General features: G+C 34.4%; 2 protein-coding genes across 6 annotated transcripts in view; both read right to left on the reverse strand.

The window, feature by feature from the left end:
* cntn5 (contactin 5) overlaps positions 1-9430 on the reverse strand; it is a 444657-nt gene extending 435227 nt beyond the window's left edge. For all 4 annotated transcript variants that reach the window (XM_087291634.1, XM_087291631.1, XM_087291630.1 and 1 more), the window contains exon 1: positions 9120-9430. The gene's annotated coding sequence lies outside the window, so the exon portion shown is untranslated. The remainder of the gene's footprint in view (positions 1-9119) is intronic.
* Positions 9431-12426: 2996 nt separating this feature from the next.
* Positions 12427-20218, reverse strand: LOC147839818 (uncharacterized). Of its 2 annotated transcripts, XM_087293395.1 has the most exons (5): positions 20181-20218; positions 15738-15795; positions 14699-14850; positions 14472-14566; positions 12427-12794 (listed from the first exon to the last, which is right to left on the reverse strand). In XM_087293395.1, exons 1-5 carry the CDS (start codon positions 20210-20212, stop codon positions 12625-12627), a joined length of 507 nt encoding a protein of 168 aa, XP_087149521.1. In that variant the 5' UTR covers positions 20213-20218; the 3' UTR covers positions 12427-12624. The 2 variants fall into 2 exon arrangements, 1 of the variants encoding a protein (XP_087149521.1); XR_015515227.1 differs by lacking the exons at positions 15738-15795; positions 20181-20218 and having other exon boundaries at positions 14684-15568.
* Between the last annotated feature and the right edge of the window lie 4389 nt (positions 20219-24607).

A 24607-nucleotide genomic window follows, 5' to 3' on the forward strand; every position in this document is an offset into this window, starting at 1 on the left:
CTTGCCTCACAAGTGGGGTAAATGGTAACATTTTTACTCCTGGCACTTTTGGCAATACTGCACAGAAACCACAGGTCTGGCGATCATAAATCCAGTGCTCATTTGTAGGAGAGGCTTGTGTGTTATTGGTAAAAAAAAAAAAAAAAATGGTTTGTCTAACCCTATTAGTTTGTTCATTATTTGACCAAAACCATTGTGTTACTTTGTGTCACGCTCTCCCCTATTCATCTGTTTTTTAAAAAAAATATATATATTGTAATTATTTTTTGGGGGGTCAGTTCCTAATATTCTGAGATCAAACAACTATTAAAGATAAGCGAAAAAAATTAAGAAGTGTAAAATATTGCATTTGGGGCGGTGAAAGATGGAAATATTGATCCAAGCAAAAATGCAGCCTCAGAACAACACTCTTCTGAAAGACATAATGCATTTCCATTTGATTCTTATTTCCCATCCTCATAACAGATCATTACAGCACAGAACACCAGATCGTCAAGCTTTTGCACCGCAAGCTACTTTTATCTCCTCCAAAAAAAATTTGACTTTCATTTAGTGTAAACCTCTGGCATGGAAAACAGGACATGGATATGTGGGAAAACAACAGAAAGCCGGACGTGAAGTTTTGGTGAAAGCCTCTTTGAAATAAGTGTGTGTCTATGGTGTTAAGTCTCCTGAATGGAGGTCTGACCCAGTTGGAGAGAGTCTGAGGTGTTGCTAAGTAACTACTCAAACGGGTCATGCACAGGAGCTGCGGTGAACACTGCATGCGGCCACACCGGGGTCTCCATAACACCACACGTTACTCCATGTTTGTCCACTTTCTTTCCTGTTTATCCTTATGGTATGAAATATTTCTAAAAGGGGAGCATATGACCCTGGTATACTGGTTTGATTTTTATTTTCATAGGCAATGGAATGTGGACACTGAGGTTTTTATAGAAAGACCTTAAATATGTTCTTATTTGACTTATGTTCATATACATTCAAAAATGTAATTTGCTCTTTGTTATAACTACTTATTTAAAATGAGCTAAAACAACACAATTCTTGAGTTTTTGGCAACAACTTATTTGTTTTATGTTCAATCCATATACATTTGTAAAAACGAATGATAACTTAATTCATTCATGTTGTCCCAACATAAATTTATTGTGAGGAACCCAGCATTTTTTCCAGTGTATGTGTATTTCCAACAGAGGCTCATTATGAAAATGTAGCCCTGTATACATTTCTGGAGATCTCGAAGTATGTAGCCAGAGGAACGTATGGCTGCATTTCATTCATTCATTTTCTTGTCGGCTTAGTCCCTTTATTAATCCGGGGTCGCCACAGCGGATGAACCGCCAACTTATCCTGCAAGTTTTTATGCAGCGAATGCCCTTCCAGCTGCAACCTATCTCTGGGAAACATCCACACACACATTCACACCCACACTATGGTCAATTTAGCCTACCCAATTCACCTGTACCACATGTCTTTGGACTGTGGGGGAAACCGGAGCACCCGGAGGAAACCCACGCAAAGGCAGGGAGAACATGCAAACTCCACACAGAAATGCCAATTGAGCCAAGGTTCGAACCAGCGACCCAGTGACCTTCTTGCTGTGAGGCGACAGCACTACCTACTGCGCCACTGCTTCACCTGGCTGCATTTCATCTTTAAAAATGAATGCTACAGGATGGTATGACACCATTCATTTTCAGGCTTATTAGCTGGCTGCTTTCCTGCTGCTATCAGTTTGTCCAGTCTCATTGTATACGTTGGAGGATTTGAGATATAGAGCTGAGTGGACTGTGTCGACAAGTTCGAGTCCAGTGTAGAACGGTGTCAAAAAGTAAGTAAGACTAAAACAAAAGCCAAAAAAAAAATAAAACAAACAATTAATTAATATGGTGCGAACGTGGTAAAATCTGAAAACAAGGTAAAAATCAAGCTTCTGCGAGGGCTTTTTTTTTCTGAATTCCTTTTCGAAACACTGTCGGTTGGGTTTAGGGAAGTGGGAGGGCGCTGGTCAATTCATACTTTTTAAAACACTATCGGTTGGGTTTCGGGAAGGGAGTGGGTGATGGGATTGGTCGGTTGGTCAATCAGTCAATCAGTCCATACATCAGCCGACAGCAGCCTCTGGTGGATTTACGCAAGAAGAGCAGGTGCGAGCTGCACTCACAAGAGAAATTTGAGATCCCAAAAAGCGTCTTTGGTGGAAAAAAAAACCTTCCATAAATCATAGCTTCCGGTAGGTATTTTACGATCTCTAAAAATGTATATAGGGGTACATAAACACAGTGAGCTTGGGTTATATATTTCATTATGTATATTTCAGTATATTCATTCATTAATTTTCTTTTCGGCTTAGTCCCTTTATTAATCTGGGGTCACCAGAGCGGAATGAAATGCTAACTCATCCAGCATATGTTTTATGCAACGGATGCCTTTCCAGCTGCAACCCATCTCTGGGAAACATCCATACACACTCATTCACACTCGTGCACTACGAAAAATTTAGCCTACCCAATTCACCTGTACCACATGTTTTTGGACTTTGGGGGAAACTGGAGGAAACCTATGCGAATGCAGGGAGAACATGCAAACTCCACACAGAAACGCCAACTGACCCAGCCGAGGCTAGAATATATCATCTATATACATACAGGGGGTGAATTTTGAGAGTTTTCCTTGAGACAGAACAAAATGGGAGATGCGTCTGAAACACGGGAGACTCAGGAGATGGGAGGAAAAATGGGAGTGTTGGCAGATATGATTTACAGGTTTATTTTCAGAGGCAACACACTGTAAGCCCTGCTATGAGTTTTGTAGTAAGAACTTACTGAAACAATCTTGCTTATAAGACCATTTAAAATGTATAAGTCATCCCTGATGATTTTTATAAAGCAGTTTTATTTTTTTAAAGACTTTTTTTTTTTTTAATAGCATTTATATTTGGGTAACTGTTCATTTAATTGGCATTATTTTTAAAGCCATATCATTGCTGTTCATGTGTAGACTACACATACTTTTTTTGATGAAGCTTTAATCAATGTAAAAATGGAGATACAGTGACAACATCATGCATTTTTTTAAATACGTACATAATTTAATATCTATTTGCTTATTGGTAGTATTTTATTGCATTTATTTATTTTTATCATACTTCTCATACCTCAAAATTTCCAAAAAAAATAAAAATGAAAAGAAAACTACAATACAATTTATGGAAATCTACTATTCAGAAAGACATGCTATATTGATCAGAAATGACAAAAAAAAGGCATTTATATTTTAAAAGATTCCAGTTTGAACAAAGATTGTTCTATTTCTATTAAACAAGGACAAAATAAAGTTTTAATGATATTTTTAGCACAACAGTATTCACTATTCATCATCATGGTTAATTTATTTTGAGCATCAAATTAGCAGATGAAAATGAAGGATCATGTGACACTCAAGCTTTGGCAAGCGCAAGAGACTTCTTTGTAAAAAGAAATTACTTGAAACTTTTTAATCTTTCTCTTAAAATGTATTTTTGCTTCAGCTGAAAAAAAAAAAATTCAACTGGAACATTTTTGTCAAACAAAAACTCACACTATACAAGAAGTGATTTGGCCATTCACTAATGCGACAACTGGATTCTGGTAGCCTAAAATTGCTAAATTTTCACTTTTTAAGAGATGGTTTACCCTAAAAATAAAACGGCTGCCAACATTTAGTCACCCTCAAGTGGTTCCAAACATTTATGAGTTTCAGTTTAACATAAAAAAAAGTTAAAAGTTGTGTTCAACAGTATGGAACAAATTAAGGGTGATTAAACAGTGATGGTATTTATATCTGGGTGAACTATTCATTTAATTGGCACTATTTTTAAAGCCATACAATTGTTGTTAATGTATAGACTACAAATACACTTTTATTTAATGCAATAAGATTATGCACACACATATTATGTGTTCAGTCATCAGACAAATAAACAGCTGAAACTCTGGATCAATGTAAATAGAAGTAAAGTGACAACATCATGAACTCAGGTTGGGTCGATAGACTATGCCATCATCCATCGCCAATGGATAGACATCATGATGCTGAGAAGGCATCGCGATCCTCCACCCCACGATGCCATCGTCCATAGTGATGTTTCACATTAGACATCATTACGATGCCAAATTGGTTGACATCACCCAACCCTAACACACAACAGTTGTGGTGTAAACATACACTTTTTTTGTTATCCTCATAACATAAACCGGATTTTTCAGCCTCGTTACTCCAGTCTTCAGTGTCTATTATTATTATAAATACTAAAAATAGCTTTTTTGCTTAATATTTTTGCTGTTGTTGTTTTAACATTGTGGTTTTTATTTGAAAAAAAAAATAATGCTAATAGGTGAAATAACAAGTGAAAATGAGTAAATTATGTCATAATTTTCTTTTTTTGGGTGAATTATGACATTAACAATCATCATGGCATAAAGAGATAAATTAGTAATGTACAACTAATGCTATTAACAAACTAACCAGCTGCTTATTAATAGTTATTAATTAAGTTAGGTTAGGAACATAAACTAAGATCATACTTCATAAGTGCTAATAAACAGTTAATATAATAATAATAATAGGCCAATAATAAGCCTATAGTGTATGAATTGCTACTTAAACTAAAGCGTTACCCAAAATGACAATGCACTATAATGGGTCTCAGCTACCAACATTTCTCAAAACATCTTCTTTTATTTTATGTATCTTTATTATACTATCCCATCCAAGCATGCTGAAAGCTGAAAGTATCCTACTAGAAAGAACAAAAACTTTACTAATAATAAGCAAAATCAGCAATAAACATAAATCCATGTCTATTTGCAATCAATTAAAATCCTGAATTCTTTAAGATGGACATGCTAACATATTCATTCATATCCTCTAATAAAACTAAGTGGACAAACACACAAATACAAGCACAGTGGTACCACTGAATTCCATTAATTGCCTTTTGCTGAAATGCTTAGAAGATTGAAACCGACGATGAATGGAGACAGAAACGGATATTAATATATTCTAATGCTGTATTAGGAGCGCGCAGACATAACATCTCTAACATAATAACCACCAGACTCTGAAAATGCAAGCAGACTGTTTCTCTCCTCAGATCTTCGGTCTCTGGAATCCGGTTTGGCCCAGATGTGAATTTTGCTATAATCAAAGTACCCAATGAAAGCAAGAAAGTCTTTTTACGTTCCTACAGCGCACGCAAAGGAGAATCTAATCAACTCGCTACCCACAAAACAGCAGGGTGCTCCGATTTCATATTTACTCGCGAAGCTAAAACAACCTCATTAAAGAGTTACACACTAATTTAACCGCGAGACAAAAAATAAATGAATGTACATGGGAGACACATCTCTTTGGATCTTAATATTTTCCAGGGAAATCGGATGACTGCGGGAGGCCAGCGTGATCATAAAAACAAGTAACGATCTTTAAGTATTCATTAAGTTAAAATAGGTAGCACAGATATTGTCTTATTCAACAGATAAGCAAGATACTGCTTTAAACAAATGTGTTCTGTCAGAGTTTGTAAATTCTCCCTTAAAGGGATTGTTCACCCAAAAATTACGTTTCTGAAATTATTTATTCTTCCTTTTTTTGAAGATATTTTGAAGAATGCTGGTTGCTGAAAGCCATTGACTTCCATATGAAACAAAAAAAGGTAACATTTTATTTTAATGTGCATCATGCTATCAACAAACTATTCGGAAACTACTAAGCTACTTATTAGCTGTTCATTAATGGTTATTAAGTTAGTAATTGAGTTTATTCGAAAGGATTGAACACTGAAGAATATTTTTGGAAGAATGCTGGTTGCTGGAACCCATTGACTTCCATAGTAGGACACAAAAATAGGCCAATAATAAGTCAGTAGCAAATGGTGTGAATTGTTATTTAAACTAAAGTGTTACTATGCAAGATACCGGCGCTCTACTAGGATTAAATAACAAGTGAAAATTAGTAAATTATGACATAATTAAAAGTTTTGGGGTGAATTATGACTTTAACAATCATCATAGTATAAAGAAATGAGTAAGCAATGTACAATTTATGCTATTACCAAACCAACTAGATACTTATTTATAGCTATTAAGATAGTAATGATGTTTATTGGGTAGAATTAAAGACTATCATACTTCATAAGTGCTTATAAACAGTTGATATCTTAATAAGAGACAGATAATAAGCCAGTAAATTGTGTGAATTGTTATTCAAACCAAAGTGTTACCCAAAAATACTATGCAAAATAACGTGTCTCAGCTACCAGCATTTTTCAAAGTATCTTATTTTGTGTTAAACAGTAGAATCAGTAAATAACAAGTGAAAATGAATAAATTATGACATAATTAAAAGTTTTTGAGTGAATTATGACTTTAAAAATCATAATAGTATAAAGAAATGAATTAGTAATGTACAGTTTATGCTTTTACCAAACCAACTAGATGTTTAATAATAGTTATTAAGATTGTAACTATATTTATTGGGTAGAATTAAGGACTAAGATCATACTTCACACGTGCTAATAAACAGTTAATAGCTTAATACAGAAAATAAGCCAGTAAATGGTGTGAATTGTTACTTAAACTAAAGTGTTATTATGCAAGATACGGGGTCTCAGCTACCAGCATTTTTCAAAGTATCTTTTTTTGTGTTCAACAGAAGAAAGAATCACAAATAGATAAAATAACAAGTGAAAATGAGTAAGCTATGACATATGGTGGGGGAAGATTGTGGACATAAAATAAGATCATACTTCATAGGTGCTAATAAACAGTGAATATATTAATGATAGATGGATAATAAGCCAGCAAACGGTATGAATTGTTACTCAAACTAAAGATTAACCCAAAACTGCTTTGCAAGAGAACGGATCCCAGCTACCAGCATTTTTTAAAATATAAAAAATGAAGAAAGATACTCAAGTAGGTAAAATAACAAAATGAGTGATTTATGACATAATTAAAGAAGTGTTTGTGTTAATTATGACTTTAACAATGATCATTGCATAAAAAGATGGATTAGTAAGGTACAATTAATGCTATTAACAAACTAATTATCTGCTTATTAATAGCTATTAAGGTAGTAGTTGTGTTGATTGGGTAGAATTAAGGACATAAAACTTCACAAGTACTAATACACAGTTATTTATGAACAATAGACAGATAATAAGCCAGTAAATGGCATGAATTGCTGCTTAAACTAAAGTGTTTCCCCAAAAATATGCAAGATATTGGGTCTCAGCTACCAGCATTTTTCAAAATATCCTCTATTGTGTTAAAAAGAAACAAAGAAACCCACATAACAGGTGGAAATGAGTAAATTATCACAATTAAAAATTATGGGGTAAATTATGACTTCAACAATCATCAGAGCATAATGAAATGAATTAGTAATTTACAATGTATGCTATTAACAAACTAATGAGCTTCTTATGCATACCTATTAATGTAGTAATTGAGTTTATTGGCTAGGATTAAGAACATAAAAGATCATACTTCATTAGTGATATAAACAGTTTAAAATCGTATTAATAGACAGATAATGAGCCAGTAAATGGTGTGAACTTACTTAAACCAAAGTGTTACCCAAAATGACTTTACAAGACAACGGGTCTCAGCTACCAGCATTTTTCAAAGTATCTTATTTTTTGTTCAACAAGGAAAAAAAAAACAAAAAACAAATGACAAGTGAAAATTAATAAATTATGACATAACTAAGTGTTCGGCTGAATAATTACTTTATAACAATCAGCATTGCTTAAAGAGATTAATTAGTTTGACAATTTGAAAGAGTATGTTTGAAAAAAAAAAAAAAAAAAATATATATATATATATATATATATATATATATATATATATATATATATATATATATATATATATATATATATATAAAAAATCCTGTAATATGCTACATTTTGCACTTCTGAGCTTTATAATGTCTACAAGGTTCAGTCATTCAGAATCCATTTTTTTTTTTTTTTTGCCATGCACAAAAGTGGTTAATTTGGAGGTTATTTTAGGTTACATTTTCACAATGTCTGACACACCAGAACTTGTTCGACTCTTTTAAAGAAAGCCTTTTTTCTTCTTTTCATCAAGCTAGTGAATAAAGATAAAGAAGTCCAATAAAATATATATCAAACGGTTAAAAAAATAACACACCAGTACAACAGACAGAAAGGTCTTCATTTGAGAGCAAGACCTAAGAACAAATACAGCAGGAAAGTGTTTCTGAGAGCTTACATCAAAGTAAAGTTCAGTCTGAAAACTTTCTGGCTCATGGGACGTTTTCGTGACATATTTTCAGTCTGAAGGATAACTTCGAACTGAGAAAAGACATCGCAGGGCTGAAAGCCAAAAGTGAAGATGTTCAGAACAACATTATTTCTAGTTCCATTCACTGTTATGATAACTGACATTCTTCTTAAAGGGAAAGTAATTTCACTTTTTAAAAGTTCTTGCACATAATTTCACTCTGACTCCAAAGTGAATCGCCTTGACGGCCAGTCAAAACCACAGATTAAAAGAAATCATCATATATTCCTTCACAAATCACAAATGCCATCAGTGTCATCTGACAATCATTGACAATTTGGAGTAAATAAATTTAAGAAAAGTGCTACAATAACAGTTGAAAAAGTTGCACTCAAACACAGTTTTGAACTTAAGCTTCATGGATACTATCCAACATTGTAATTAGCTGCTAATATTTAACAAAAAAAAAAAAAAAAAAAAACACTCATACTATTTAAAACAGATATTATGCATATAAAATAAAACGCATCACTTTTTCTATATCTTGCGTGGCTTTAAAACCCAGAAGAATAATCCAAAACATCTGCATGTTCACAGCACACACATGCCACCATTTCTGATCGTTTTAGCACCGGCTCCACAACCATACTCTAATTTGTGCCAATACGCGGATGCAGTATGATATAAATCAGCACTTACGGTGTTTTCACTGAGCATCACAACCGTACAACTTGCTTCAGGTCGGACACATAAAACTCTCAGCGCAGCTGTAATTGCATTGATACCCAGCACGCACGTTCAGCAGAAATCAGACATCGGACTTACTCTGGATGTTGCGAGAAAAGAAACGTCTCCTTCCTCTTCTTCAGGTCCGTATAAAGTGATGCCGTGCGCTCGCGGAATGTCAGATAGTGACAGGTTTTCTGTATACAAAAAGCCAAACGTGGATTGAGAAACAAAACCCAGACGCTTCGCTCCCGTTGTATCTCTATAGGACGCGCCGTTGCGCCCGGCAGCGCATCCTTTAAATGTAGTGCGAAGCGCGCGGTCTCCTCCACCTCTCCGGCTGTGGTCCAAAGCTCACCTACGATTCCTCCTCAGACGCGTCTCTCCCTCCCTTCCGACCGAGGCGATGTGAAACACACACATAAAGAGAGAGAGCGAGAGAGACATAGAAAGAGAGAGAGACAGAGAGAGAGGCTGCGCAGTGGCTGGTGGAGTCTCGAGCTGAGAGTCGGTGTTTGAAGCAACTCGCGCGCATCTCAGCAGCCTCCTCGCGGAAAACTGCGCGAGTCGACAAGCGCGCGCACTCGCAGCAAGACTTCAGGCACACGCTCATCAAAGCTTTAACACCAGAGAGACGCATATATAAAAAAAAATAGCTGTGCATTCTACAGTTTAAAATAAAAAACCCAATTAAATTGCTTTGAATTGTTTTATGGCATAAAACGGGTTAATAGTAGGCTAATAGAACTAATAATAATAATACAGTATATTTATGGTGGATTTTCTGAAAAAAAAAAAAAGAAACAAGATATTTAACAACAAATAAAAATGCAACCCAAGCCAGAATTAAGCATCCTAAAACGATTCGTAAATCAGCCAACAAAGCCAGATAAGTGGAGCAAAGCAGTTTGGCTATATTTATTCATTTTAATTGGGGGAAGGGGGGGGACAACAACAACAACATAAAATAACTAATGGATAGCACCAATATAAAGTATTATTATTATTATTATTATTATTATTATTATTATTATTATTATTATTATTCTTCATTTATTTTCTTGTCGGCTTAGTCTCTTTATTAATCCGGGGTCGCCACAGCGGAATGAACCGCAAACTTATCCAGCAAGTTTTTACGCAGCGCATGCCCTTCCAGCTGCAACCCTGGGAAATATTATTATTATTATTATTATTATTATTATTATTATTATTATTATTATTATTATTATTATCATTATTTATTTATTTATTTATTTATTTATTTATTTATTTATTTATTTAACACTGGATCTATACATTATTGTTATTCTTATTCTTATTATTATTGAGATTATTTGTTTTTATAACCATTGAGAGATGCATATATGAAAAAAATGGATCTGCATTCTACAATTTAAAATTATATTTAAAAACAATTGTGTAAAACGCTCACACTTTAATAATAATAATAATAATAATAATAATAATAATAATAATAATAATAATAATAATAATAATAATACTCTTTAAAACCTAAACCTGAATTACAACAAGCTTACATAAAATCTCATTAACAAGCCAAAGGCCACCCCTCAATAATCAATAAAACAATAGCCTAAAAAAAAAAAAAAAGATTACAAATTGCATAAAATGACAGTCATAATCACAAATCAGTATATGCCTTACTAAAAAGATGTGTCTTATGAAGCTTCTAAAAACAACAGCATTCCTAATAATTGCTAGGGTATGCATTTCGTAATTTAGGACATTACTATGAGGTCAACGTTCAGTTAAAATATAACAAACTTGCTTGTACAGAATTACCAATCATAGTTTAACATGTCCTAGTGCATTATTAAAATACAAGTATTTGATTCTGAACATTACACTAATATATATATATATATATATATATATATATATATATATATATATATATATATATATATATATATATATATATATATATATATTGGATTTAATACATGTTTTAAAGGTAAGTGGCTGCAATTTATAAAGGCTCAATTTAAACAAACAATTTGAATGTTATACTTTTCAGCTTATTAAAAATTCAGCATTAACAAAGACAAAAACATACTGCAATAAAAGTATTGTTCATTGTTTGTTCATGTTAGTAAACACATTATCTAATACACACTCATTGTAAAGTAATAAAAAAATAGTACACTGATCACTGTGGTATTGAAACATGAAACCAATTTGAAATGAAAATCAATTTTATTTTATAAACCCCATTGGGAAAATAGCTTACAACAGCTTAACCGAGATAAAACCAGCTTAAAGTGTTGTTAGCTTTATGGTTTATGATGGTTTTTTTCTTCTTGCATGCCCAAGCATCCTAAAACCATTCTCAAATCAGCCAACAAAGCCAGATAGACAAGAAGAGCAAAGCAGTTTGTATTGATTCATTTTAAGCAGGGGACATTTTAATTATGAATATTTTATGGCTATAGAAATAGCACAATTTGTATAATAATAATAATAATAATAATAATAATACTAATAATAATAAATATAATAATAATAATAATAATAATAATAATAATAATAATAATAATAATAATAATGTGCAATAATTAATGGGGGAAATCAAATTTAAAATCCATTCAATGAGAAAAAAAGACATACATATATAATACAAATAAAAATGATGATGGTTTTTATTATTATTATTATTATTATTATTATTATTATTATTATTATTATTATTAACAAACAGACAAACAAAAAACAAACACACATATAAATAAATAAATAAATAAATAAATAAATAAATAAATAAATAAATAAATAAATAAATAAATAAATAAATAAATAAATGATCCATTAACAGGGCAACAAAACAGTTATTCAGTGATCCTTTAAGCTATACATTTTAAAAAAAAATATTTAACTGATGTTAAACAAAGAAAATTTATTGATTCACATTATGTAATATGTGACCCTGGACCATAAAACAATGTTGTCTGAAGTTGTACACTCACCAGCCGCTTTATTAGGCATGCCTTATTTGTACCAAGGTTGGACCCCCTTTTGCCTTCAGAACTGCCTTAATCCTTTGTGGCATAGATTCAACAAGGTACTGGAAATATTCCTCAGAGATTTTGGTTTTGAAATGATAGCATTGTGCAGTTGCTGCAGATTTGTCCACCACATCCCAAAGGTGCTCTATTCAATTAAAATCTGGTGACTGTGGAGGCCAAATGTGTACAGTTAATTCATTGTCATATTCAAGAAACCAGTCTGAGATTATTTGCGCTTTATGACATGGAGCGTTATCCTGCTAGAATTTCTAATGGGCCCAAAGTGTGATACAAGGTATCCATGCTATCATGCTGTTGACGGCAAATTCTGACCTAACTATCTGAATGTCACAGTAAAAATCGAGACTCATTAGACCAAGCAATGTTTTTCCAATCTTTTATTGTTTAATTTGGTGAGCCTGTGCAAATTGCAGCCTCAGACTAAGCCCTGTTCTTAGCTGACAGGAGTGGCACCCGGTGAGGTCTTCTGCTGCTGTAGCCCATCTGCCTCGAAGTTTGACACGTTGTGCGTTCAGAGATGCTCTTCTGCATACCTCAGTGGTAACAAGTGGTTATTTTAGTTACTGTTGCCTTTCTGTCAGCTCGAGTCTAGCCATTCTCCTCTGACCTCTCATCAAAAGGCATTTGCGCCCACAGAACTGCTGCTCACTGGAATTTTTCTCTTTTTCAGACCATTCTCTGTAAACCCTAAAGATGGTTGTGCGTGAAGATCCCAGCAGATCTGCAGTTTCTGAAATAATCAGACCAAATCAGTTTGAACTGCAGCAGATCATCTTGACCATGTCTACATGCCTAAATGCATTGAGTTGCTGCCATGTGATTGGCTGATTAGAAATTTTGTGTTAATGAGCAGTTCGACAGGTGTATCTAATAAAATGGCCGGTGAGTGTATTTTTGACAAGAGTAAAATAATAATTAGATGAAAACAACATTACAGACTATTAGACTATTAAATTAATAAATTAACTAATATTAACTACATTAGTATTATTAATATTATTATTAACTAATAAATAAACCTAATGTTCCATGAAGATATTTTGTAAAATCCCTAGTATATATCAAACCTCCAGAATCATATATTATATTTGATAAAAATTAAAAATGTAAGTATATATATATATATATATATATATATATATATATATATATATATATATATATATATATATATATATATATATATATATATATATATTATTTACTAATATATGCCTTGATAGAGACAATTTAGTCAAGCATAAATACGATTTGTCAGTATTTAGATGGTATGTCCACATCTCAAATAAGGTTTATATCTCAATTTCAAAAAGCTGACCCATTTGACTGGTCTTGTGGTCGAGGGTCACATTTATGTTTGAACATTTACAGATTTTCAGTATATAATCGGATGCCATGTTTTCTTTTAAAGACTGACATACTTTCGCATCTAGTCAGGCTATAAGTATCAGACAACTTTTCCCCGTCTCCTCACACTCCCAGACTCTTATTTTGAGACCTCTCATTTTGCATTAAATCAGCATGTTATGTTTATTCATCTCTGTCAAGTCTGTCTCTTTTCTCTTGTCAGGCACAGTCTACCCCTTCGCAATGACAATGAATAAGTCACAGACGTCGGGCCTTGAGGGTTTTATTAGGATGTTTTTCTCTCTCTTTTTTTTCCATCCCTTCACTAGAGGAACGCAATCATGCTCTAATTAAAGCACCATTAATCGAGCAACAAATAAAAAATGTAAACACGCACTCTTGAGACTAACCTTCGCCACTCACATTCAGCATTGACACCATTACACTAATCCTCAGTAATCAAATCACAAAATCGCCATTTTAGGAGAAGTATGATCTTCACTGAGTACGTTTACATGGACACCAATACTCCTATTTTAATACGACAATACTCTGATTAAGAGTCTACCATGTAAATAGTAATTTTTTATGACCTTAATCCCACTAAAGTTGTAATCGAACCAAACAGAAATTGAATAGACATGTAAAGTATTCCACCCAGGCTCATTCTGGAAACGTACCCCTGTATACATTTCTGGAGAGCACCAAATACGTCCAAGGAGCAATCCACCAGAGGCCGCTGTGTATCATTTTGAAATCTCAAATTTCTCTCACCAGTGCCATTCACATCTGCTCTTCTTGCATGAATACACCAAAGGCTACTGTCGACTGACTGACTGACTGCTTGAACGACTAACCCACCCTTCTCCTTCTCTATACCCAATCGATAGTGTTTTCAAAAGCACCACCCACTTCCCTAAAACACAGGGTTTTTAAAAGCAATGCAGAAAAAGAAAAGCCCTGGAAGCAGCCTGATTTACACCATGTTTTCAGATCTTACTACATTTTCACCCTGTTTTTTACCTTTTTAATTTCTTATTGGCTTTTGTTTTTGTCTTACCTGCTTTCTGGGACTGTTCTTTGCCAGATTTGAACCCTGTCATCGGGGTCAACTCCTCTTTGCATCTCAAGTCCGCCATCAGATGTGGCAAGCCACTGAAAAAACCAACATAGGCTCATTCTGAAAACGTATGCCTATACACACCTCGAGAGATTGTGAATTATGTAACCAGAAGTACGTATGGCTGCATATTGTGTTTAAAATGCACTTACCAGCTGACTGCTTACCTCCATGTGGATGGCTTTCCCACTGTTACTGGTTTGTCCAGTAGTTCGACGTACGCCGGCGGACTTGAGAAACAGGGAGGAGTTGACCACAACAATGTGGTTTGAGTCCGGTGAAGAACGGTTCCAGAAAGCAGGTAAGACAAAAACTGAATCTAAAAGGTAAATTAAACTAGTAAATAACAGGGTGAGAAGGTAGTAAAATCTGAAAATGTGGTAAAAATCAGGCGAGGGCTTTTCTTTTTCTGGATTGTTTTTTAAAACTGTCAGTTGGGTTTATGGAAGGGGGCGAGTGGGTCAATCTGTGCTTTTGAAAACACTATTGGTTGGGTTTAGGGATGAAGGAGTTAGGTCAATCGATGGGTCAGTCCGTCAGTCAGTCAGTCAGTCAGTTGACCGCAGCCTCTGGTGGATTTACACAAGAACAGCAGGCATGAATGGCACTTGCGAGGGAAATTTGAGATCTCAAAAAGCATACACAGCTGCCTCTGGTGGATTCGCGAAAACAAAAACTGCAAAAAAACATCTGCTGGGACAAATTTGACGTTCTCCAGAAATGTTTTTAGCAGTACATTTTCAGAATGAAAGTGGGTTGGGTAAAACTGGTAACAGTGGAAAAGCCATCTATATATAGGGCAAGCGGTCAGCTGGTAAGCGTGAAATGGAGCGGCATCATACCAACCCTTAACATTTCTTTTGGAGACAAAATACAGCCATACAAACAACTGGCTACATAATTCGCGATCTCCAGAAATGTATATAGAGGTACATTTACAGACTATTTTTGTTGCAACTAATCCTATTTTAGTCCCATTTTTGAAGTGCTGTATAGACATGTAAACACTTTAATTAACTATTCTCATTTTATAGTACTTTTTACTATATTTTGCGACAGGATGCACACACAGCAGTTGTTTGACGATAAACAAATGAGAATGACTTCCAGCAAGTAGGCACACTTTCCGTGCGAGTGGGAAACAATGACTATGCTCTCATGTAGAGTTTGTCACGGGGGAATGAATGAACAATTTGTAAATGTAACCCAAAAGTATATGACTGCAGAGGTGGCCTGTTGCTTGAGAATTTGTATCTGGTATCGTCTGTTGGCACAAAAAGTGTGGTAAATCTTTTGCAGTTGAACTTGTCACAAAACTAAAATCACATATGGTGCCATGATGAAGATCAAAAACTAGCATCAAAACTAGCGTCGAATGCTGACATGATGCTCAAACTATGACCTATCAAAACACGAAACATGAAGGGAACATTAAAAAGCAACTCATGTAAATACCTTAATCTTATAAGTATTCAGATTAAGGTAAATAATTAGATTACTGGTGTTAATGCCACTGTAAAAACTGCTGGGTTCCACACAATCCCTTCTTGTCGTCCCAACACAAATTGATTGTTAATTTAATGTTTATTTTTATTATTTTTTTATTATTTTTTTTTTACAAATTGAAGTAGATTGAACTTAAAACAATTAAGTTGTCCCACCAAAAAAAAACGCAAGAACTTTGTTTCAGCTCATTTTAAATAGTTTGAACAAACAGCAACAATGCTTTTTTTTTTTTTTTAGTGTTCATTAAAGACTTCAAGGACAACCCACACATTTAATAAACAAATACAATTGAACATGTACACATACGGTAGACATCACCTATATACTTTATAACTACAGATTAATATGTTTATCTCTAGTTACTTTAACTGTTAAAGCTATTAGTTGCTGGTTAATTAGTTCAAGTTATTAGTAGCTACTAATAAAGTTATGGTAACTAATAACCTTAAATTTAATTCTAACACAATAATGTGCGCCGTCTGTAAAGCAGCTTTAACAATAGTTCTTGCTAAAAAAAAATACAGAATTGAATTGAATTGTTGATGCCAAAAAAAAAAAAAAAAAAGGGCACTGTTTGCCACTGGCTTCTTGTTTACAGTAGATTCTCTTTAAGCGCGGATCATTAAGCATTGAGCACAGTTCTGGAATTGTGCTTTAATGAATTAAACAACTGTCAGAAAATCCTGACGTCTACACAAGCCCTTCATTAGGACCGAAAGAAAAGGCCAGATCACCAATCAAAACGTCACATCCCGCAACAACAGATCTGAAAGCTTAAAGGCAGATCCATAATCTCATTTTCATAAAGCCTTCTGTTGTAATTTGCAGGCTTATTCATTTATTAAGCGCATTGATCTTTGTTGTCAAGACGTCTCGATGGGTTCTGAAATATGCTTGTGTCTTCTCAAAACTCAGATTAAGGCAAACGTCTGTTGTTTTTTGCTGCATGGAGACATGTATCATAGCATTCGAAGTGGAGTGTTATGCTCCAATGGCTTTTTATTATTCGATTCAATTCAGGTTTATTTGTATAGAGCTTTTTTAAATAATAATTATTGTCTCAAAGCACACTATTTCATTACAATGAGATTCAAAAAAGTTAATGTTATTGATATGTACCCCTATATACATTTCTGGAGGTGGTGAAATACATCCCAGGAGGTAAGTTTTTTGCAGATTTTATTTTCGCGAATCCACCAGAGGCTGCTGTGCATATTTAATCAGATATCAAATATCTCTCGTGAGTGACATTCGCACCTGCTGTCGTGTAAATGCACCAGAGGCCACTGTCGACTTACTGACTGGCTGACTGACCGACCGACCCCACCCACACCCTTTCCTAAAAGCTGATTTATACTTCTGCGTCGAGTGATCTGCGTGACCCACCGTGCCTGCCTTGTGCATAGTCATGCATTTATACTTTAACGTGCTGTTTGTGTTGCTCTGGAATATGCTGAAAAGCTAGCCTGCCCACACTGATCAGCTACCAAGCCAACCAATTACAGAGCTTGCTTTACGCGTCACTGTGACACGCATTACATTTTTTTCTGCGCCAGTGTTGGCGTCAGTCGCGGAGAGGGCTATGCGACAATGTGAAGGCAGTGCGGAAGCATACGCATGTAGAAGTCAGCACAAGTAGAAGTCAGCGGTAAACCATACCTGCTAACCATTGTCTCTGAAAATCTATGAGACCGGTGTCAGGTGTGAGGAGTCTGAAAAACACAACTGAGAACCCGGTAAGTAACTGTACTATGCACCGAGTTTCGGGTGGCCAATGTGATCGGATACTATACCAAAATCAGCGACCCAGGGGTGTGACAGACTGAACCAAAAAGCTGCAGACCAGGGAGCAGGGTGGGGGATGGAGGTGAGTGATTGTTGGGGGGGCTTGAAATTACAGGATTTTTCATGCAGAAGAAATAACAGGAGACCCCCATGAAAAACTGGAGTGTTGGCAGATATGCGTTATTCCAACTGATCGGGTTTTTAAAAGCAATGGTTGACCTAATTAACCCATTTCTCTAATGTCAACCAGCAGCATTTTCAAAACCAATCCAGAAAAAGAAAAGCCCTCACAGCTAATTTTTACCATGTCTTCAAGTCTCACCACGTTCTCATCCTGTTATTTACTTATTTTATTTTTGCCTTTTGCCTTTGTTTTACTTGTTTTCCGGAACCGTTCTTCGTCAAACTGGAACCTCGACGTTGAAGTCAACTCCCCTCTGCATCTCGAGTATATCAACAGGTAACAGTGGAAAAGCCGTCCACACGAAGATAAGCGGTCAGTAGTATTGGAAAAAAAAAAAAATGAAGCCATCGGCGGCATCATACCGCCTGAAGTGTTCATTTTAAAGATGTAACACAGCCATAAGTACCTCCAGCTACATAATTCGAGCCTTCCAGAGATACATACAGGGATACGTTTTTACAATGAGCCTGTGTTGACCTTACTAATAGTAATAATAATATTATTAGTAATTACTCAACTTTATCTAATAAACTAATAAATAATAGCTTTTAACAAGTTATTTATTATTATTTTAAGGTTCTATTATAGCATGACTTGCCTAATTGCCCTAATTAACCTAGTTAACCCTTTAAATTGCACTTTAAGCTGAATACTAATATCTTAAAATTTGTAGTAAAATGTTAGTTACTTTCATCATTTATCAAGATAAAAGAAATCAGTTTTTATTATAATTTGTGTTGAAAAAAAATATTTCCATTAAACAAAAATTTGAGAGGAAAAAATATAGAGGGGCTAATAATTCAGGAGGGCTAATGCTTTTGACTTCAACTGTATATGTTCACTGAAGTGTTTTTGTGTATTAACTGCATATGTGTTGTCCTCGGAGTCTTTATTATGACTTGTTCTGTATGAGAAGGATATGCAAAATGCTTAGCTCCTCTGGGCGGCAGGATCAATGTTTGTCCTCTAGGGGAGCTGTTATCCTTTTATTGATACAAGTGATTCTGAGGTGGGCTGCACGAAAATGTACCAACCCTCACAGCTAATTTGTAAATATTGGGATGCTTGTGTACAGCGTTGTGTGACGCTAATGACCAAACCAGATGCACTGGAAGGGAACAAACTCCAAAATAATGACGTTACAAGGGACAAAACTGTTTGCTCATCAGTTTTTTCAGAGGCAATGCATATTTAGAGGGCCAGAGCAGTGTGTATTCTCAGCGAGATGACCTGCGGAGAGAAGATTCTGGCGTAAAAATACCATCTCTCATCCTCCTCGGTAACTGTCTGAGAAGCAGGAGTCTCTGTTTCCATCATTAATTAAACAGAAGCCTCTGCTCTGCTTTCGGCCCTGTGTGCATTAGCTCCATTTCACAGTGGCTGCATTTGTTCACTCCTCTTCGCCCCGAAAGTTCATTCCTCTAAATAACAATTCTCAGCTTACGCTCGCTTTGAAGGCGAACTCTTTCTGGTTGACAGGTTTTGTCCTATTCTGTCTGCCTTCAAGCGCGGTAAATTGTGCTCTTATTTATTTATTTTTTTCCTCAAAGGTTTCTTTGGCTCATCGTTTGACAGTCATTTCAAATCCTGGCTTTGTTTTATCTATCATTACAAATCTACGCATTTAGGTTAAATGTAGCATGTTTGTTTGGAGTTTGTTGGCTTCTTTTGAAACTCTTGAATAATGTAACTGAGCTTGGTTAATCATTAAAAAATGTTTTGGGGGATGTTAGTCAGGTTTAAAAGCCAATCTTTTTTTTTTTTCTGTTTTGTGTTTATTCATTTAATAAATGGCAGAGGGACTTTGGTGTTCTTTAATTGTATTAATTTAGAGAGTTTTTTTTTCTCAAAACTACATGAGCTGATGATTTGTTGATTTATAATTGTTATATATATATATATATATATATATATATATATATATATATATATATATATATATATATATATATATATATATATCACACGAGTAGCAGTGCGATATGTCTGTATATCGGCACAGGTGGGAGGCGTGCGTTGGCATGAGGCAGCAAGCCGAGTGCCTTAGTGACCCCACTCGTGCCAAAATACAGTCATATTTTACTGCTACGAGTGTGATATTGCGTTTATACAACAGTTTGACGGCATAATTGTGTATATAAAAACAAAAATTATACATAGAGAGTCTCAAAAACCCTTTTGTTTGAGGACCTACTTTCTTCCGCATTGGATTCAAATCATAAGCTGACAGTTAAACAGCTGAGCAAGCATCTTTTAAACTTTACATCTGTAGTGACTGATTGATTGATTGATTGATTGATTTTGTCTGTTTATTAACTGATTGTGTAATACATTTTGCCAGGACAAAAGCCGATAATATTTTTCTTTTTTACACTGACAAGTTCATTCATTCATTTTCTTTCAGCATAGTCCCTATATTAATCTAGGGTCGCTACTTAAGAATGAACCACCAACTTATCCAGCATATGTTTTACGCAGCGAATGCCCTTCCAGCTGCAACCAATTGATTGCTTGATTGATTGATTGAATGTCTGAAGGGAAAAACAAAAAAAACTGTTTTGTACTTTGTTACACTTTTATGCAAACACTGTTAGTCTAGTGTTTTTGCTCAGTATACAAGAGATCCAGGTTGAAAACCCAGGCTATTATGTAATTCTTATTCATTTATTTTGTAATAAATTGCATCTGGACTTGAAAGCCAATGCACGCCATGCATTTCACCAATGCATGAAAATGAGATGAGAGAGCTTTGACATTTTGATAATGACTCCTTTTGTGCTCAAATAGAGGGAAAAAAAAAGTCACATTAGTACAAAGTGACATGAGGGTGGGCAGATAATGACAGCATTTACAGTTTCATTGGACTGACCAGATTGAAATTGTATTTTCAAACAGAATTTACTCTTGTCTTTTGCAAACTTGCAGAATAAAGCCACTTTCAAAACAATTGGTTAGTTTCATATCCATTCATTCATTCATTCATTCATTCAATTATTCATTCATTCATTCATTCATTCATTCATTTTCCTTCAGCTTAGTCTCTATTTTAGAAGTCGCCACAGAAGAATAAATCATCAATTATTATTACAGACTTGTAATAAAATTATGATCATAGATCCTGACACCCTAAATTTCTTAACAAATTAAGTAAAAGAACTATTATGTTAAATATGTTTTAAAATGATACAAATATATATATATATATATATATATATATATATATATATATATATATATATATATATATATATATATATATATATATATATATATATATATATATATATATATATATAATTTCCTGTCTAGCCGTTTATATCAGGTCTTTCTGGGAAACTTCTACTTAAAGTGTAGCTCAGTTATTTTAGGAATGTCCTTTTGTTCAGTCTTTTTGGATTAAAGTGCTTTTTTGAAAATGCTTTAATTTTCCAAAGTAATTTTAATCATTGTTTATGACTTAACCATAAAAGATTGTTTGGGGTTTTACATTAATATATATTGGAAAGTCTTATGTAAATTAATGTTAACCCTTTTTTTAGCATATTCAAACAAGCAGTATTAGCCTGGAGTGATGTTTAAACTCCTAAAAATAGGGCTTATTGCTTTGTGTTTAATGGGCCTTATATTACCCTCTCATTTCCCCTATTTTCTCTCATCAGTTTGTAATATATTTAATTCATAATTCCCTTATCGTTTAAAAATTAACTGTAGTTTGTAGAGACTGTTTTCTGTTTTATTTGTAAATCTTGTTGTTATAAATAAAAAAAAGATGTCATGTGATCGGTCATGACTACAGCAACTTTAAGCCCCAAAGTGTCCGGCTTGATGGCTCCGTTTTTAACTCCGCCCCCTCGTTGATCACCGGCTCCAGCTGTGCTTCATGTCCAACGCACCAGTAATACAGGCAGTTTGGTGTAAGGGGATGATTGGGAGGCCAAGGTGGGTAAGGGCCAATGGAGAAAATTTGGCAAGGACACCGGTGATACACCCTACTGTTTTTGAAAAGTGCTATGGGATTTTAATAACCAAAGAGAGCCAGGACCTTGTTTTTTGTCTCATTTGGCACCCACTGACAGTATAGTGTCTCCTTCACTTTACTGGGGCATCAGAACTCGCACAGATCTCAGGTTGAGCACCCCCTGCAGTCCTTACTAACCCCATTTTTAACAGCAACCTAGTTTTCCCATGTGGTCTTTAATCCAGGTGCTGACCTGCTTAGCTTTAGCTTTTTTTTCTTGGGCTGCAGGGTGATATGGCTATTTATATACATTATTATTATTATTATTATTATTATTATTATTATTATTATTATTATTATTTAAAGTGCTCATTGTTTGTCAAAAATAGAGAACATTTGGTTAAAAGATCTGATGAGAACCTAGATACTACATAAAAAGATGCTTATTGATAAAAGTGAGAAACTGCAATTTATGATGGCTTATATCTTATTAATGCAAATTTTGCATTCAATTTTAGAGCAACCTTGTATAGACAACAAACTGTTAATAACACCTAGAAAAACTTTACTCTTGATTTCAGGAGGACTTTAATGGACCTGCACTACGTGAAGTAAATGTACAGGTAAACAGAAATAGTGTTAGAGTGATGGCCGGGTGGCACACAGGTACAAATTGCTGAAGTGATATTTCTTTATGAGCGCTCAGGGGCAGTAAGTGGAAGATTACAAGTTTTTAACTTTTTCAGGGACCATAAACTCTGACCTTTTTTTGCCCTTGATCAACTATCTTGATTCAGTGTTAATCAAGAGGGACTGAGTCTGTATTAAGTGCACTGTAAAGTAACTTTCACAACGGCAGGGTGCCAGTGCTTGTGCCAGAACCATTGGCAATCTAAAACTGGCAGCAGTTTCTTTATCTCTCCCTGTCCATCTAAAATAACACTGCGCTTATAAATCTACTAGTCTGGATTGATTGCTACTGCATGAATTGTAATTATCTAATCTGGAACATTGTGTTTTATGATAGAAATGTTACATCAAATTACTGTGGATGTAATTTGGATGATTTTAATACAAGTAGGGTATTAATGAAATATCATGTGATGGTGAAGACTTATAATTAATGATATGTTAAAAAGCAGAAATATGTTAACATAAGTTGTGCAACTAAAAAAAAATAAATAAAAAAAAGTGCAAATAAGATAAAAAAACAAAATGTTATTTCAGTTTGCAATCGTAATGATTTACAGACTGCTCAAATGCTGTTTTGGTGGGTATTAGAGACCGAATATAATTAATGTAGAATTTTATATGCTTTGTTTTTAACGTTGTGAATTTTATTTATTTATTTATTTATTTATTTATTTATTTATTTATTTATTTCAAAGGTTTTGAATATATTCATTCATTTAATTAATTTGCTCTTTTTCCTCTTTTTCTTTTTTCTCTTTCTTTCTTTTTTTTTCTTTCTTTCTCTATCCTCTTTTTCTCTTTCATTTCCAACATTGTGAATGTATCTAATTATTATTATTTTTTGCTAAACCATTTAACTCATTTGTATATTAAGCATATTTTTGTCCTGATAAAAATATTAATTAAATTTCTACAAAAAAAATAAATAAAATAAAATATTAATAAAAAAATAAAATAAAGTAATTTTTCACAGGTGGCGTAGATATCTACAATATATTAAAACATAATTATGCCACATTATAGTGCATATTAACATATCATGCATATTATAATTATATCATAATATTATATAATGTAATTTACTTTTTGGTCTTTCTGAAAATGTAGCCCTATATACAGTACATTTCTGGATATTGCAAATTATGTAGCCAGAGGAACATATGGCTGCATTTTGTCTTCAAAATGAACGCTACGGGATGGTATGAAGCTGTTTTCTTTTCATGCTTACCAGCTGACCGCTTACATCCATATGGACGCCTTTGCTGCTGACACCAGTGGCTCGCCACGTAGGTTGGGTGATTTGAGATGGAGCTGACCGCATTGAAGGGGTTTGATTCTAATGAAAAATAGTTCCAGAAAGCAGTTAAAGCAAAAAACAAAAGCTAAAAAATAAAACAAGTAAATAACAGTGTGAAAAGTGGTAAAACACACACACACACAGACACACACACACACAACTACAGATAAACAATCACCACCAATCTCCTCATCCAAACGCCTTCATGTGCTTTTACCCATGGGAGTGGGCGGGTCTGCAACCAACGCCTCCATGGCTGTAGGACCAGATGGCTGCCCGCCCTAATCAGACTGTATCCATAGCCCCTGTTCCCATCCACTGTGGCAATGTTGTGTCTTGTCTGTGTGCTTCTGCTAGATTGGGCTGTTTTTCTCCCTGCTCTCACCCTGCCCTAATTCAAGTACAAGGTGAAAGGGTTTTTTTTTTTTTCTTGACTCTACTGATTTATCTTACTTCCTTTTCTAAATGCTACCTCCTGTGACCTGTCTTCCCCTGAAAATTGTGATGTTTAGGTACGGTCGGGGCAGTTCAATTTCTCTTTACAAAAGTGTATGTGACAAATAAAGGCCTGATTTGAAATCACGCTGTCGTGAGGGCTTTTCTTTTTCTGGATTGCTTTTCAATACACTTTCAGTTGGGTTTAGGGAAGGGTG

This window comes from Danio rerio, chromosome 18, assembly GCF_052040795.2.
Source record: "Danio rerio strain M-AB ecotype USA chromosome 18, GRCz13ab, whole genome shotgun sequence".
NCBI lineage: Eukaryota > Metazoa > Chordata > Actinopteri > Cypriniformes > Danionidae > Danio > Danio rerio.

What these genes read in the sequence shown, in the direction of transcription:
- LOC147839818 (XM_087293395.1), bottom strand. Translation starts at nt 20,212, where the DNA reads ATGCGGAAGAAAGTAGGTCCTCAAACAAAAGG. An exon ending in GTAGGTCCTCAAACAAAAGG is followed by an intron (nt 15,796 to 20,180) that starts GTTTTTGAGACT and finishes TTGTGCCAACAG; the next exon opens with ACGATACCAGATACAAATTC. An exon ending in CTGCAGTCATATACTTTTGG is followed by an intron (nt 14,851 to 15,737) that starts GTTACATTTACA and finishes TTTACCTTTTAG; the next exon opens with ATTCAGTTTTTGTCTTACCT.